Raw genomic sequence first — 15,585 nt, 5'->3', positions numbered from 1 at the left:
ACATGGATAGGTCATCTTGCACTGATAGAAATGTCATACCCTTCATCAAAAGCCACAACCGCGGTGTAATTTAACATAATCATTGGATCAAAAGAAGCAATTATTGTTAGCATTTACAGTAATAATGCCAGGTCCCCAAAGGATGCTGACGCCACAGAAACTGATGAGGATCTGTCTTACGGAGATAAAAGTGATGGATAGATAATTTCAGGACGTTTGAGGATTTGAAACTGCGGCTTTGCATTTACGCTGAAGCTATCAAATTAGGTGGTATTTGTCACATGCATCACTTACAACATGTGAAACCATGAGTGCTGATGAACAGGCCCTAACAAAATGCAAATAGAAGTAAATTCAACATTTTAAAACAGTAACACAAGGAGTAGAATACAATAATTGCTAGACTCACGTCACACTACCAGAGCAAATTGTTGTCTTAAATATAGAGATGTGGGAAAAGAAAAATTATCAACTTAATTGGCTCGATTATGTTTTTGGAAACTAAAAATATTTTCATACATTACAAAGAAAAAGTCCCCCCCACCCCAAATGTTCTACAGGGAAGTCTACAGGTAAGATGGGTACAGCCACCTTGTGGAGTAGGATGGCTATTGCATTTGTGCCTTTTCATCTGGCAGGATTTGTTTCAGGTTTTGACAGACAGACATCAATGAATTATTCCACGGTATGGAGAATTATTATAAGTTGCTCTGGATATGACCCTCTACTAAAATAACCAAAATGTTAATAGCAAATTCTGTTGTACTGACATTGCTTGTCAATGTTACTGCAGAACGTGGCTGCTGATTATCAGGAAGGGAGCAGGCTGTTGCTGAGTGAGCTTTGTTGAGGGAAAGGGTGGCCAGAGGAGTGTTTGTGTGTATCTGTCTCTGTTGAGAGGCCCCATTGAAAGAATCAATGTACTCGTCACAAGGTGGAAAATGCAACCAGTTATTAGGTCTGGGTTGAGTAGTCAGAGTGAAGTATTGACCATGACACAAAAGACCAGTACAGCATTTTAATAGGTAAGGGCACAGTTTTTCCACAGTCTTGCAAACATTAATGTAATGTAAAGTATTTTAAATAGTTCAATCCATCATATTCAATCTGTTATTTAAATATATGCATAAAAACTTAAAAATCCTTACACTAAACACACTAACAAACCAAAAGGGGCACAGGAAATAACTGAGCCCAGGAGGCAGGCATCAAACAGCCTTCACATGTGTCACATGTGACAGATTTAACACCCATTTGTTAGTAAATGTTTTTGCATGGGATACATTTTTGTTAAGGGACTACTTGGACATTTTTAAATAAAAAATTACTGGAATTAATAAACGCAACTGCGAATAGACATTTTTAGTTGGGCCTTCAGTTGGAAAGGGCAGGACTAAAGAATGACAATCTGTGTAAAACCACCGAAGGCCCAGTGAGTTTTACTTTTTAATGTTGCTTATACTGTGTCTGTCTGTAGTAGACTCCATACTGGACACAAAATGTTCTTCATTCCACATCTGCCTGGGACCCGTAGTGCAACTTGTGTCAATATAAATGTTAGGCATTTTAGGCAGGTCTTAAGTGTTCATCTGGATGGTTCAATTGCCAGCCGTGTTTAATCTTTAACGTTTATATTTCACTAACCTACAATACACTGGAATGACTAAAACAACAGCTTGATTTTAGCTGTGTAGATCAACTGTAGATGTCTCTTCATGAAACATCGTGCCTACTTGAAAGTAGGAGTGTTTGTAATCAATTGACATCTTCTCTACCAGGGAATAAAGGAATAAAGGAAGGAATGACCTATGACCCCGGAAGTAGACGCCAAATCCGAGTGATTCCATCGGAGGAGTAAAGATGGCGGACAACGGCGGCGCAGATCCTGTTAATAACAACAATATTACAACTGTCGCTTCGGAAGGAAACATTATAAAGGTCACAGTCAAAACTCCGAAAGATAAGGAGGAAATCGCCATTTCAGAAGATGCCTCTGTCACTCAGGTTCGTTCATTCTGTCAATCCGTAGTGTTAGCTGGCTATCGAGCGGCAACTACTATGCTACATCATCATGCCCCTGCCCAGTTGCCTTGGTTAGCCTGTGTGTGTGTAAGCATGTTGCGGGCTAGCTAGCATACGTTAGCTGGTGAGTTAGCAAACTGACACTTCAAAATTGGCTGACTGTGTTATAGCTGTATTCTTAGCTATAGTATACTTTAGACATTCGCTAATGGTTATTTACCTTGGCTCACAACTACTACTAGTCCTCCATATTTGGATGGAAATCTGTTTATGTTGCTATCTAACCGGCTTGCTAACTAAATAAATGAGTCAGTTGTAACTGGTTCCATGATTACACAGGGCAGTGTGTTGCATAACTTTAGTATGTTAGTCACGAGAACACATTTTGTCATCGTTGTGTAGATAATTGCTGGTTTCTAAATGTTTTAGTTAATACTGTTTAACTAAATGTGTTAGCAAAGAGTGCTAGCTAGTTTCTTAGCAATTCTCCAGAACATTCTTTGTGCTAGCCTAGCTAGTCTAGAACGGTCTCATCTTCAGAATGTAACTGCTTCTCGTTGTTCTTGGGTAACAGTTACTGGACAGACTAATTGTTGTTCATGTGAATTTCTTATCCCAGTGGATGGTAGACAGGCTCCATGTTAAACTTTGTTGATGAATGAATCTGTCAGTCAACTAATGCCTTTTTTCTTCCCTTCCTGTTTACCATGCATAGTAAAAGGGCCTAAATGTGATTTATGTTGAATGTGGATCTTTTGCATGGTATTCTTAGTCTGACTTTGTCTGCTTTTACACAGGCAGCCCAATTCAGATTATTCTCTCTCAATAGCATTTTTTTTAATTCTGTCTCCATAACTATCAACATCAGATCGGTTTCAGAGCGGATCTGATTGGTCGAGAGACTGAAGCCAGGGGTTGAATCATAGTCTTGTCATGTATTTAGAAGAACGCAACCAAGCCTTTTTTATTTGGAACCAGAAATATTTTGATAAAAACTTCATACATTGTGTAACACACAACATCAAGAGGGATACTGTCTTTTTAATCTAGTGGTATGATTCCTATAAAAGGGTAAACAATGAGGATTTACTTAGGAACAGGGCTTTACATTTAGCTTATTGAGTGCATATTAGTTAATTTTTGTTTCATTCCTGAATTCCTACCTTTCTTCAGCCACTACAGAGCTTGCAATTTACTTTACTTGTTTGAACAGATGTTTCTGTTGTAGTACCAAAAAGCTGGCAGAACTGACATACCCTTTGACCTCTTATTGTGTTTTTGTTAGGTTGAGGTCAGTGGGGAGTTTTCCTGTTGCTTGATCAGATTTAGACACTTGTAGTTTTTTTATTGAGTAACTTTAGCTGTCTCCCACTCCAACTGAATTTGTTTAGCAAATTTTCCTTGCCTGACACTTTTATTATTTTTATATTTTTTTTAAAATCAAGGACACGTGTTAATATTGAGGACTTCCCTCTCTCTTGCTCCTCTACCCTCTTTGTTTCCCTCTTGCTGTCCATTTTACTACTGTTTGCCATGCTCTCTTGCTTTTCTTAGTTCAAGGAGGAGATATCGCGGAGGTTCAAAGCTAAGCAGGATCAGTTGGTTCTGATCTTTGCAGGAAAGATACTGAAGGACGGCGACTCGCTCAACCAGCACGGCATCCGAGACGGCCTGACAGTTCACCTGGTCATAAAGACCGCGCACAAGTAAGAAGCAACTTCTGAGCAGATCGGTCATGAGGTTTTTCAGTTGGAGAGGTCTGGCCGAACAGTAAAATGGTCTTGATCCTATTCTAAAGAGGAGCTAAGGTTATATTCAATGGTGTTGGATTGACTTCTGCCATACAGGATTTCTGACTCCACAGCTTTGAATGTCTCCACTTGCACCACTGAGTTGTCACCTTCAGTATGTTTTCAAGCATGTTTGTGAAGCTGCAAATCACTGCTTGGAGCTCTGACACAAAAGGGCACTGTAAAAGGGTTTTATTCATTGTTGTTTTGTTTCAAAGTGATTAAATCACTAAAGTCAATAAAGAATGCCCTAATTTTCCATGACTACTGTAACATTAGCTGACTCCATGTGTGTTTGTGTGAACCAATGTTGATCCAACTTAAATTTGATTATGTTAACATAACTTTCATAGTACCATTATAACCCGCACCTGGTTTAAATCAGGCCATTCATTTCATAGCTTTGTGTGTACACAAACCAGAGTACAAACGGCACCCATAAAGAACCCAGAGATTTTTTTTATTTTTTTTGAAAGTTCAGTAATAAATATATTTGTCCCTCCAGGGCAGCAGATGGCGCTGGTTCCTCCACCTCTTCCTCCTCCACCTCGGGCCCCACCCAGGAGGGCAGCGGTAATGGCAGTTCCTCAGGCTCCAGTTCTGCAACCAACCCCCCCACAGTAGGGTCCGCTGGCGGCCCGGCCTCTGCACCCCCACAGACCCCCAACATCCTGTGTGAGTTTACCAGGCTAAATGCCCCCATACACACACACCCACCCACACACCTAACAGCTTTATAAGAGAACCAGACAACCTAAGATGATGAGTGCCCCCCCCCCCCTCCAGCTGGGTTTGGAGACCTGGCCAGCCTGGGGAACATGGGCATGGGCTCGGCTAACTTCATGGAGCTGCAGCAGCAGATGCAGAGGCAGCTGATGTCCAACCCAGAAATGCTGTCCCAGATCATGGAGAACCCGCTGGTGCAGAACATGATGTCCAACCCAGACCTGATGAGGCAGATGATCGTGGCCAACCCCCAGATGCAGCAGCTGATGGAGCGCAACCCAGAGATCTCCCACATGCTGAACAACCCAGAGCTAATGAGACAGGTCAGTGGCTTTAGGGGGGTTGGCTAGGTAGTTTGTGCACTGGTTGGGATTGGCTAGGTGGCTAATAATAGTTTGGGTTGGTTAACATCTAGAGGGATGTAGCAGGTGCTGTTTTGGATACTATTTTTCAAATTATATAAGGAAGTAAATTCTTAGTGCTAAAAACTAAGCTCAAAGTAGAATTCTCATTAAAAATCCTTTTTAGTATCGGATTAGTTTTTATGTAGTTTGTCGTAAATAATGTCTGAACTACAGTCTAACAGATTGTCCTGTTTCCGATTACCAATACTTAACCCCTTCCTGATCTGTTTTCTTCAGACCATGGAGCTGGCCAGAAACCCTGCCATGATGCAGGAAATGATGCGTAACCAGGACAGAGCGCTTAGTAACCTGGAGAGCATCCCGGGAGGCTACAACGCCCTGCGCAGGATGTACACCGACATCCAGGAACCCATGTTCAGTGCTGCACGAGAACAGGTCCCTACTGATGACAGAGATATTTAATTCGCGTCTGATCTTTTTTGAATTTTCCAGAGCTGATCTGATTTGTCAGAAGACCAGTTATTAACAAATAAACATAACGCTGTCTTTCTAGTGTTTTTATGTCGGTGGACATTATCAGGAGTCGTTTCTAACTTCATTTAAATTTGAACCTTAGTTTCATGCAAGGTGCTGGGATGTTGATCTTGTATTAGACGGGTTGATAACCCCTTATTTCTTCTATCCCAGTTTGGAAACAACCCTTTCTCAGCCCTTGGGGGCAATTCTGACGGGGGGGTGCAGCCGTCGAGGACGGAGAACCGGGAGCCCCTGCCCAACCCCTGGGGTCCCGCCAGCGCCACCAACCCCGCCGAGGGTGGAGGCGGCACGAGCACCACGGGCTCCTCCACCGGCGGCACCACCCCCAGTGTGTCGAACCCCCTGGGCATCAATGCTGCCGGCCTGGGCAATGGTAGGGAACGTGTAGTCTGACCTGTTTATGTAACCGCATTCAGGAGGTGTGTGAGAGCCTCACGCGCTGGAAGTAACGTCCTAAATGTCTTTGTGTGTCCCAGGCATGTTCAGTAGCCCGGGCATGCAGAGTTTGATGCAGCAGATCTCCGAGAACCCCCAGCTGATGCAGAACATGCTGTCCGCTCCCTACATGCGCAGTATGATGCAGTCCCTGGCCCAGAACCCAGACGTGGCCTCCCAGGTCTGTAGCCCGGGTCGTCGTCACCCTTTATAACCTGATGAGTCTCGTGACGACCCGTTCATGGCCTGTTCAAAGTGCACAGCACTAAGTTAAATGATCAATGTGACAGCCTTGGGATGTTCTTAAATGTATGGTTTCAATGATTCCTCACATAATTAAGATATTGCTTTTTCAACATTGCTAAAATGTGACGTGAACATATTATAGACATCATGTTGCTTGCACTTGGCTGCACAGCCTTTTTATGATAAAAAAAAAAAACTGCTGAGAAATATTCCTAAGCCTTCTACTGGCATACTGGCCCACTTCTCAGCACCAAGCTGCTTTGTCCTCAGTGACTAATACCATGTTAGTGTCAGTGTATCGATACATTATGATGAAATAGATTTTTAATACTATACTTTATCTATTTATTTCCAAACCCTTAAAAAAGGAGCTTTTATCATTCTCATGCTAAGTAGTACTCCACTCAGGTAAAAATGAGGTAAAACCAAGTGTATTTAATAGAAGGGGGGGAAAAGGGCATAGTGCAATTATTTTGGACTATAGATAACATGAAATAGGGAGGTCTGTAGTCCTTCTCTGAGACACTTCATGAATGGGCTCCAATCCAAGATGGACTCTGGCAGTTTCCAGATCCAGCTGGCAGTGGTTCCCCTCTCTGTATCTCTAAATAGATAGGCAGATGTCTGTGAGAGTGAACAGCCTCTCCCCTGGAAACTGGACCGATCCACAGGCTCCATCTGGTGGAGGACAACCCTGACCGTCCCCTTTCTCCCCCACGGTCTTCCTCATTCATTCGTCTCTTCATGGCTGCTCTGTGTTCTGCCCCCCCCCCCCCCCCCATCAGGTGTTGATGAACAACCCCCTGTTTGCCGGAAACCCTCAGCTACAGGAACAGTTTAGGAGCCAGCTACCTGTATTCCTGCAGCAGGTACGCCCCCTCAGTCACATTATGGTCCAAACAGGGAGAGGACCTGTCGCATGGTTCCTGCTCGGGGCGATCTGGTTTCGGTGATGGTTTGCCCGGGGCTCATCGGTTCGTCATCAGTTTGACTTTGCCACTCTTGTCGACATTTAGATGCAGAACCCAGAGGCTCTGTCGGTGATGACTAACCCCCGGGCCATGCAGGCTCTGCTCCAGATACAACAGGGACTGCAGACCCTGCAGACGGAGGCACCGGGACTCATGCCCAGGTACTTACGCTGACACTGCTGTGGAGTGCCTCCTCCTCGCTGCCCAGGGGCCCCTAACCCCCTACCTCTCTTCCAGTTTGGCACCAGGCGGGCTACCCGGACTTCCCGGAGGTCTACCAGGCGGGCTAGCGGCCGGACTACCGGGCGCGATACCCACGACTCCCCTGTCCACGGGAGGGGGTGTGGCTCCAGAGAATCCCGCCTCTTCACAGAGCCCTGGGGTAAACCCTGCCCAGCAGCAGATGATGCAGCAGATGCTCCAGATGTTGGCTGGAGGGAACGTGTCGGTAAGTAACGCCCAACATGGGGAATAGATCCATGTTCTCTTCTGTCTTTTGACAGACACATTGGACTTGTTCTCCTCAGGCTGATATGATGTACTTCTTTGACTCATTGGCAGCATGCTGACCAGGCTCTGAGGCAGCAAAACTGCCAAAACCTAATTCCCCACGTGGCCATACTTTACAGCTGAAAGGCAGTGTTTTGTTTTTGCCAAACATTACTTCTGGCATTGCAGAAAGCGATAACTCCGACTTCAACTCATCCGTCTCACGTACATTGTTCCAGAAGTCTCGTCGTTAACCCAGGTGTCGTCTGACAAGCTTCAGGCTTTGTCCTTCCTGACATCCAGCTTAGGCCAAGTTTCTGTGAACTCTGTTGACCCGCACTCACGTTACACTACAAAACATTTGCTGAAAGGAAATCGCGTAAATAGCCGCTTTGGTGGATTGTCTTGACTAACTGCCAGGTCTCCCCTCACAGAGCCAGAGCCCAGAAGTACAGTTCCAACAGCAGCTGGAACAGCTGAGCGCCATGGGCTTCATCAACCGTGAGGCCAACCTGCAGGCCCTCATCGCCACAGGGGGCGATGTCAACGCTGCCATCGAGAGACTGCTGGGCTCTCAGCCCTCATAGACACTCATCCGCTCCTTCATCCGTACATAAGCGCGCAGACACACACACATACATACACACACTCACCAGGCAGCAACGGGAAACCACACACATTTACGCATATATACGTTGTCTACAGATAACCATGAATGAAATGACATGAACCATCCCGAACCGACGTAGACGAGACCCAGGTGGGACACCTACAACGCTAAACATCCGCCGCAGCCTCCTTGTCAGACCGTGTTCCTAACCACAGCCATCGCCCGTTTGTAGCGTTATCCACAGGGCTCTGCCCAGCTGACCCAGACCGACCTGGCCAGACCATCTCCTCGGACAGGGGGGGCGGCGGTGCTGTCGTGTGCTCCCACTGATCCAAACAGAAATGCTTCACCACATTCACTCGTCCATATTCCTCTTTAGTAAAGCTGAGGGGCTTATTCAGCGCGGTGGAGCGCTCGGATTGAGCAGATAGAAATGTATCGCATAGAGCTATTGTGACTAAGCACACGCCAGGGATTCATATATATATATATATATATATATATATATATATATATATATATATATATATATATATATATATATATATATATATATATATATAATTTTTGGTCAGTGTTTCATTTCTGTCTGCAGTGGTGTTTGCGAACGCTCCACCCTTTGGTCCGAGACGCTGATCTACAAGGGTAAGAGGTATGAAGAAGGGGGAAGAACCTCGCTGAAGAGCTTGTTCAGTCCCCCAGGACAACAGGTCCCGAGACCTTTTTTCTTTCTCCTGCGTTTAGTTGAGCCTGTCCCAAACCCATCCTATTTATTGCTAAACAGAAAACATCCCCCACACTTCCCTAAAATTGCAAAATATTCATTCCAAATACAATATCTCTATCTCGGTCATGATCCTAGTGCTCATGAGTTGTTCCCTCAAGGCATGATTGCGGTGCCTTTTCGTCTACAACAGCCCCTTTAACACCAACCGCTCACCAAATGGAAAGGTTTAATGAAAAACCTGGCTTGTCAAGTGATAGGTCTGCCGTTGGTGGTCAAGCGTGGATTGACCTGACACCCGGACGTGTTACAAAAACAAGACCATTGATAACATTGAGAAATTTCATGATAATCGTGAATAAAGATGTGTGGTTTTGAGGAAGACAGACGGAATTCCTTTTCATTTTAATCTGATTCATATGTATTTTAATTTGAGGTGCAAGTAGTACCTAGATATAATCTGTTTTGTCTCCTTATAAAAAAAAATCTTCATGAAACATTATGAATAAAATACAATGAAAAAAGGCTTTACATTTTTGGTATGGTGTCATGCCATATGTCGTTGTACATTAAGTTCTAGCTTTCTGCTTTTTTTTTTTTTTGTTGATCTCAGCATTGTAGTTGTGGTAACCTTGGCAATGGCTTCCATAGCTGTGCTTTGTCTGTTGACCTCAGCTGAAAATCCATCACCCAATTCAACATGAACTAACTTTTAACAGTACTGTACTAAAAAAATAAAACAATATGGTGAATAAGAACCCTCTAATTGTGTCCGTTCTCCTGCAAGTTCCATTCAGCAGCCCACCCAATGTTTTGTCTGCGTTGCAGCAGAGTTTGTTGTCATAATGTAATTGTGTCAATGCCGTAGAATCAAGACTGCGATCGTCGTTCGGTTCCATTTGAATATGTGGCTACTTTGTTGGTCACTCAAGCCGGGAAGTGGTGGTTCCCATTTAACACATCTACCTGGTATCCTCCATGTACTGACATTACCTGTAGTTCTACCCTTTGTAAATGTGCTGCAGACCAGCAAAATATTTTAAGGGAGGATTTGCATCAGCAACAAACCTAAAACGGACTATTCACTGTATCGCACATACTGTATGCCCCAGAATGAGTTGGGGAGTATTATGAAAAGTATTAACATCCTATCTGTGGCATGTATACAAATGCTGAGCAGACCTAGTTGAGCTTGATTTTGGATCAAGATGTCAAGAGGCGCGGATGTCATTAGTGGCTTTGAAAGAGGATTCGTTATTGGGTCTCTTCCAGTATGACAATAGCCCCATCCACAGGGATATATCCTATTAACTGTAACACCGCTACAGACTGAAGATATCTCAATTCCCTGTGTCATCGCCACATACTGAAGATATCTCTATTCCCTGTAGCACAGTCACATGCTGAAGATATCTCTATTTCCTGTAGTATCGCCACATACTGAAGATATCTCTATTCACTGTGGTACTTCCCACATACTGAAGATATCTCTATTCACTGGCACTGCCCACATACTGAAAATATCTCTATTCACTGTGGTACTTCCCACATGCTGAAGATATCTCTATTCACCGTAGCACCCCCACATACTGAAGATATCTATTCATTGTAGCATCGCCACATACTGAAGATATCTCTTCTTTCCTCTAGCATCGCCACATACTGAATATATCTCTATTCACTGTGGCACTGCCCACATACTGAAGATATCTCTATTCATTGTAGCATCGCCACATGCTGAAGATATCTATTCACTGTAGCATCCCCACATACTGAAGATATCTCTATTCACTGTGGAACTGCCCACATACTGAAGATATCTCTATTCACTGTGGAACTGCCCACATACTGAAGATATCTCTATTCACTGTAGCACCGCCACATGCTGAAGATTTCTCTATTCACTGTAGCACCAACCCATGCTAAAGATTTATCTATTCACTGTAGCACCACCACATGCTAAAGATTTCTCTATTCACTATAGCACCGCCACATACTGAAGATTTCTCTATTCACTGTAGCACCACCACATGCACCTGTCAGACCAGTAGACAGATTGGATGAAAAGAGGGCGGGACAAGTCTCTTCTCCTGGGATGACTGTAGTGGTTCTACCTGTTACACCTGCTCTGACCTCACCCGTCTTCCCTCCCCCTCTGCCTCACCCATGCGTCAGCTGAGCCGCGGAGGGAACGGCACTAGCAGGGATCATCTGTCTGCCTGCCCCAATCCACAGATAAACCAAGTGTTAGTGTTAGCCTATCCCTGACCTGTCTTCTCTTTCATCTTGACTGTAGTGACACATTCTCACTGTCTCTCCACCCCTTGGGAGCGGGGAGACAAGACTGTCTTTGCTTGTTCTGCTGTTGTGTACGTCCCCCGGGATCTAATGCAGTGACAGCACTTAGACGGCAGAGCGGAACCTGTCACGGCTCCACACAGCCACAGCATGAGTGACGAAAGCTACAACTTTGTTTTCAAAGGTGAGTCGTTTGTTTGACAAAGCTGATATAAGAAAACACCCCCCTCCCCCGTCTCAGGTTTGGGCTTAGCTTAGGGGTGCAAAGGTTTTGTCGTCGGGGCTGTTTATCTCTATTGAAAGATGGCAGGAAAAGCAGGAAGTAGCTTACTGTGCATGGCAAAAAAATAGTATTGCCGTTGACTTAATTGGCTTGCAGGCAAGGGGATAGGAGTTTGACATTTGGTGGGACACACTTAACATTTTTCATAATGTGAACTTATTTTTGGAGGGAACCTACTTACCTGCTTCTAATATTGTGGGGGACTTGTCCCCTGTGCCCCACCCCTCTGCTCCTACACCCTTGTTTGCAGGGACTCCTGTAGTCACTTTGCCAACAGAGAGCATACTGGTTTCACCAGGCTAACTTCATCTGAGGTCATTACTGTGTTTGATCACTGATTTCATGGAAGTGTCAGCTATGGGCTAGACAAATCAGATAAGGACAGAATGATGCAAAACAGGGGGAAGGGAGCTGAGATCACACAGAGTTCCTTGTTCTACCATGTGAGGCAGAAAACCATGACAGCTCTGTGTAGTATGAAACCGTAAATCAAACGTTGCTCTCTCGTCACGGAGCTTATCAACTTTTGAGAAAAGCAATGATAATATATTACACTAGATGTCTCTGTCGTCCTTTAGTGGTTCTAATTGGTGAGTCCGGTGTTGGGAAGAGCAACCTACTGTCTCGATATACCAAGAATGAGTTTACCCACGACAGTCGCACCACCATCGGGGTGGAGTTCAGCACACGTACCGTACAGCTGGACGCTATCACCATCAAGGCTCAGATCTGGGACACGGCTGGATTGGAAAGATACAGAGCCATCACCTCCGCGTGAGTACACACACACACACACACCAGGACCAGACTACTAGGAATGAATGTTACCCAGTCCTAAACTTAATCCCCACATTACCCTTACCTCAATAACCTAACCTTTATGCCTAATCACATCCTATCCCCAACCGATAATGCCTGAACCTAACCCCGGCTGTAAGTTTCACCCTAAACCTAAACCCCTAAACTGGAAATAACCCTTTTCCTAGTAGGGACTGATTTGTCAGGTTTTGTTATCTTTATGATTACTTTGGGTCCCAACAGATATTTTTGAAGGTGGATATCACACACACACACACACACACACACACAACCACTGGAAAACACTAATCGGTGCACGTATGGAAACAAACGCGTTAAATGAACGAAGGCTGCAGGGCTGACTTGGCTGTGTCTGTCCAGGTACTACAGAGGGGCGGTAGGAGCTCTCCTGGTGTATGACATCACCAAGCACCTGACCTATGAGAGTGTGGAGCGCTGGCTGAAGGAGCTGTATGACCACGCTGACCCCCACATCGTGGTCATGCTGGTGGGCAACAAGGGCGACCTGGGGTCAGTGAGGACCGTGCCCACCGAGGAGGCCAAGGACTTTGCGGGTGATCAACATTAGTTCATTACCAGTTGTTAGTTGCCTACCGGCCGCTGTTACCTGTTCATTCGCTAGTTACTTAGCGTTTACCAAGTACTCAACATTCACCCGTACTTACCAGTAGTCGTTGGCACCAACGGAAAGGTAATTCCAGGGTTGGTCATGATGTTGGTGTTCTGTCTCGTGCAGAAAAGAAGGGCTTGCTGTTCATAGAGACATCAGCTCTGGATTCTACCAACGTTGAAGATGCTTTCCAGGAAGTTCTCACAGGTTAACATTACGTTGCCCCTCTATATTCATCACTTTATTGGAACATCTGACAACACTACATGCGCATCAGTGCTGTTGTTCTTTGTGCTCCTCTCGGCACCCACTTGCGGTAGAAAGTGTGTGTGCGTGACAAGGGTCCATGTCTAACAGAACTGTCCTTTACCGGCAGCTATCCACAAGAAGGTGGCCAGTCGAGAGGTCACCCGTGGGTCCATCAGTGCTGTGACCCTGCCCAATACCATCGGACCGGCCAGCGAAGCGCAGAAGGAACCCAGGACCTGCTGCAAGAACCTCTGACCGGGTCTGACCGATCTGGATCTGGTTTCACCCGCTCTCAGTGGTTAATCCCAGTTTGAGCTCTGTCGACATTCAGGGCAAATGGTGTCTGTGTTGATGACTCCCGTGTAAGGGCTAATCAAACCAAGGACCACGCAAGACAGGTTTACTGTGTCTTTCATGTCTAGACATATTCCTAAATGTTGATATTGATATATTGATAATGTATTCATTTGCGTTTTCACTGGTTGCCAAAAGGGTTGCTACTGAACATCATTGTGTGGAATGTTGTTTATTTTTTTATTTGGTTGCGTTCATCTGCCAAATAACTTTTTCTATTTGAAAGGAGGAAGGAAACATCATTATATTTTTAGCAAGTTCAAAAACACTATATAGAAATGTTTATGTATCGTTGAGTTGTTTTTCTGACGAAATGGAACACTTGTATAGGTTTCAAGTTAGTGAAGAGGTATTTTGGCTCTGAGGTTGAAACCCAAGTAGAAAACTAGAATATTTTTTATCAGTTTGAAACATTAGTTTGATATTGCAATAACTGTACACTCTAATCTTTTGTGATAACCATGTTTTTACGAATGTGTGTAATACGTCTTTATTTTATTGAATCTTTCTTTGAGATTGCTGATTAGGCCACCTCTGTCATTTACCTTCACTACCATATTATCCTCCAGAGGGCAGTGCTGTTTCATATCTATGGTGACGTGAGGACTGAACAAAAACGTGTCTTCCTAGATCTACACTTGATATTTAAATCCTTATCACACACATTTAGTATTTCATGAATAAATAAACATGTTATACATAATAAATCTTCAGTATCTCTTTTTCGTGGGATTTTGCCAATAAATTGATGACTCAACATTTGTGTTGAGTCAGTATGTGTGTAGTCATGTTATTCTCTCAGGACACACCCACACAGAGTGCGCTGTCAAACAAACCTTTGCAGTGCTATCTGCTACAAGTAAATAGCAGTGCAGCCACTCTCCTGCGTCGATGACTGAGATGTTAGTGCTGTGCAGCAGTGCCCCTAAGAAGTGTACATACTGTACTTTTAATTTTAGCAAGCCAAAGATGTGTAAAAAAAATTATAATAAAATGAAACAGTGACATGTACTCGGAAGAATCTAGAATCATAAATCCCTCGTTGTATAAATCCCCAAGCTGTGTTGTGCAAGTAGGTTTCTTCTATAGCTCAGCCAAGGGAGTATCAATCACTGGGTGGTTAGTGATGTTCATGACAGATGCAGCTCTGTCTCACAGATGTGGATAGTGGACCTTTAAAGGGCACGTGTTTGTGTCACTCTGTAGACCTACTATTGAATTAAATAAGTGAGTCTATGAACTGAGTCCAAATGTACACCTCAGTGATTTTTGTAATTGTACAAACCTTTCAAACATACATAAACTCTTAAACACCCGCGAAAATATAATTATAGGGATTTTATTAAGTTTCAGGTTATTATTATGACTTCAGGAAAACAAAGGCACTAAATGTTTAATGTGCCTATATATATGGATGCCTCCAGTTCACTACTTTGATAAGCATCAGTGGACATAATGCCCACAGGAAAGATGAAAAGCCTCCACCACACCACTGGAGCTGTCAAATGTCCGATGACCTGCCCTGCTTGGGTGTGCGCACCTGGGGCGTCTTCAGCCAATATTACCATGACAACCCCAGCGCTACGCAAATGGTGTGATTCCATCTCTCACTCATTGGACTTCACAAACCTGTTTATGAATTGAGAATTTAGAGTGCGTGTGTGTTTTTGTATGCATATGTGTATATATGTTGGTCTGTAGCTCATCTGTAGACCATGGTTTTAATTTGGCTTTTGTATTGCTCAGCTAAGGGACTATAAATCACACATTTTTTGCTCCATCTCTGTCTCGCAGATGTGCTCAGAGGACCTATGTCTTCCCGTTTACCAGTAGCTTTTGCCAAACCAGCAGCTACTGGTCCACACAAAACCCAAAATACGGAGAGGAAAGAACAGTCAGATAAATATACCACGAAACAAAGTGTGTGTGCTTTTTGCAAGCTGATGTGAGAAGTGCAGTGTGTTACTATTTATGGTGTTTGTGTTTGATTGTGATAATGATTTGTTTTCTGGGGTACCAAATACTCCTGATATTGTAGTGGGAGGAGGCCAGAAATT

General features: G+C 44.1%; 2 protein-coding genes across 4 annotated transcripts; both read left to right on the top strand.

Moving 5' to 3' along the window:
• The first annotated feature begins 1,820 nt into the window (after positions 1–1,820).
• Positions 1,821–8,328, top strand: LOC105012604 (ubiquilin-4). The gene is made up of 11 exons (XM_029122802.2): positions 1,821–2,004; positions 3,577–3,728; positions 4,318–4,487; positions 4,599–4,861; positions 5,180–5,338; positions 5,591–5,813; positions 5,917–6,056; positions 6,907–6,990; positions 7,138–7,253; positions 7,330–7,540; positions 8,016–8,328. Exons 1-11 carry the CDS (start codon positions 1,861–1,863, stop codon positions 8,166–8,168), a joined length of 1,815 nt encoding a protein of 604 aa, XP_028978635.1. The 5' UTR covers positions 1,821–1,860; the 3' UTR covers positions 8,169–8,328.
• Positions 8,329–11,004: 2,676 nt separating this feature from the next.
• On the top strand, positions 11,005–13,737 carry LOC105012605 (ras-related protein Rab-25). 3 transcript variants are annotated; one of them, XM_013135532.4, is made up of 5 exons: positions 11,005–11,397; positions 12,075–12,270; positions 12,676–12,869; positions 13,052–13,132; positions 13,316–13,737. In XM_013135532.4, the coding sequence occupies exons 1-5, from the start codon at positions 11,364–11,366 to the stop codon at positions 13,486–13,488; spliced, it is 678 nt and encodes a 225-aa protein (XP_012990986.2). In that variant the 5' UTR covers positions 11,005–11,363; the 3' UTR covers positions 13,489–13,737. The 3 variants fall into 3 exon arrangements, with proteins under 3 accessions (XP_012990986.2, XP_012990985.2, XP_012990987.4); XM_013135531.4 differs by having other exon boundaries at positions 13,313–13,737; XM_013135533.4 differs by having other exon boundaries at positions 11,010–11,397; positions 13,302–13,737.
• The last annotated feature ends 1,848 nt before the right edge of the window (positions 13,738–15,585 follow it).

Source organism: Esox lucius, chromosome 10 (assembly GCF_011004845.1).
Source record: "Esox lucius isolate fEsoLuc1 chromosome 10, fEsoLuc1.pri, whole genome shotgun sequence".
In the NCBI taxonomy this organism is placed as follows: Eukaryota; Metazoa; Chordata; class Actinopteri; order Esociformes; family Esocidae; genus Esox; species Esox lucius.
This window is presented reverse-complemented; position numbering and strand designations above follow the sequence as displayed.

Bases quoted from the DNA above. Each gene is read 5' to 3' on its own strand.
- LOC105012604 (XM_029122802.2), top strand. From the start codon at position 1,861: ATGGCGGACAACGGCGGCGCAGATCCTGTTAATAACAACAATATTACA. The intron at 2,005-3,576 runs GTTCGTTCATTC...TGCTTTTCTTAG, and splicing joins AAGATGCCTCTGTCACTCAG to TTCAAGGAGGAGATATCGCG. The intron at 3,729-4,317 runs GTAAGAAGCAAC...TTGTCCCTCCAG, and splicing joins GTCATAAAGACCGCGCACAA to GGCAGCAGATGGCGCTGGTT.
- LOC105012605 (XM_013135531.4), top strand. From the start codon at position 11,364: ATGAGTGACGAAAGCTACAACTTTGTTTTCAAAG. The intron at 12,271-12,675 runs GTGAGTACACAC...GTGTCTGTCCAG, and splicing joins TACAGAGCCATCACCTCCGC to GTACTACAGAGGGGCGGTAG. The intron at 13,133-13,312 runs GTTAACATTACG...GCTATCCACAAG, and splicing joins TTTCCAGGAAGTTCTCACAG to AAGGTGGCCAGTCGAGAGGT.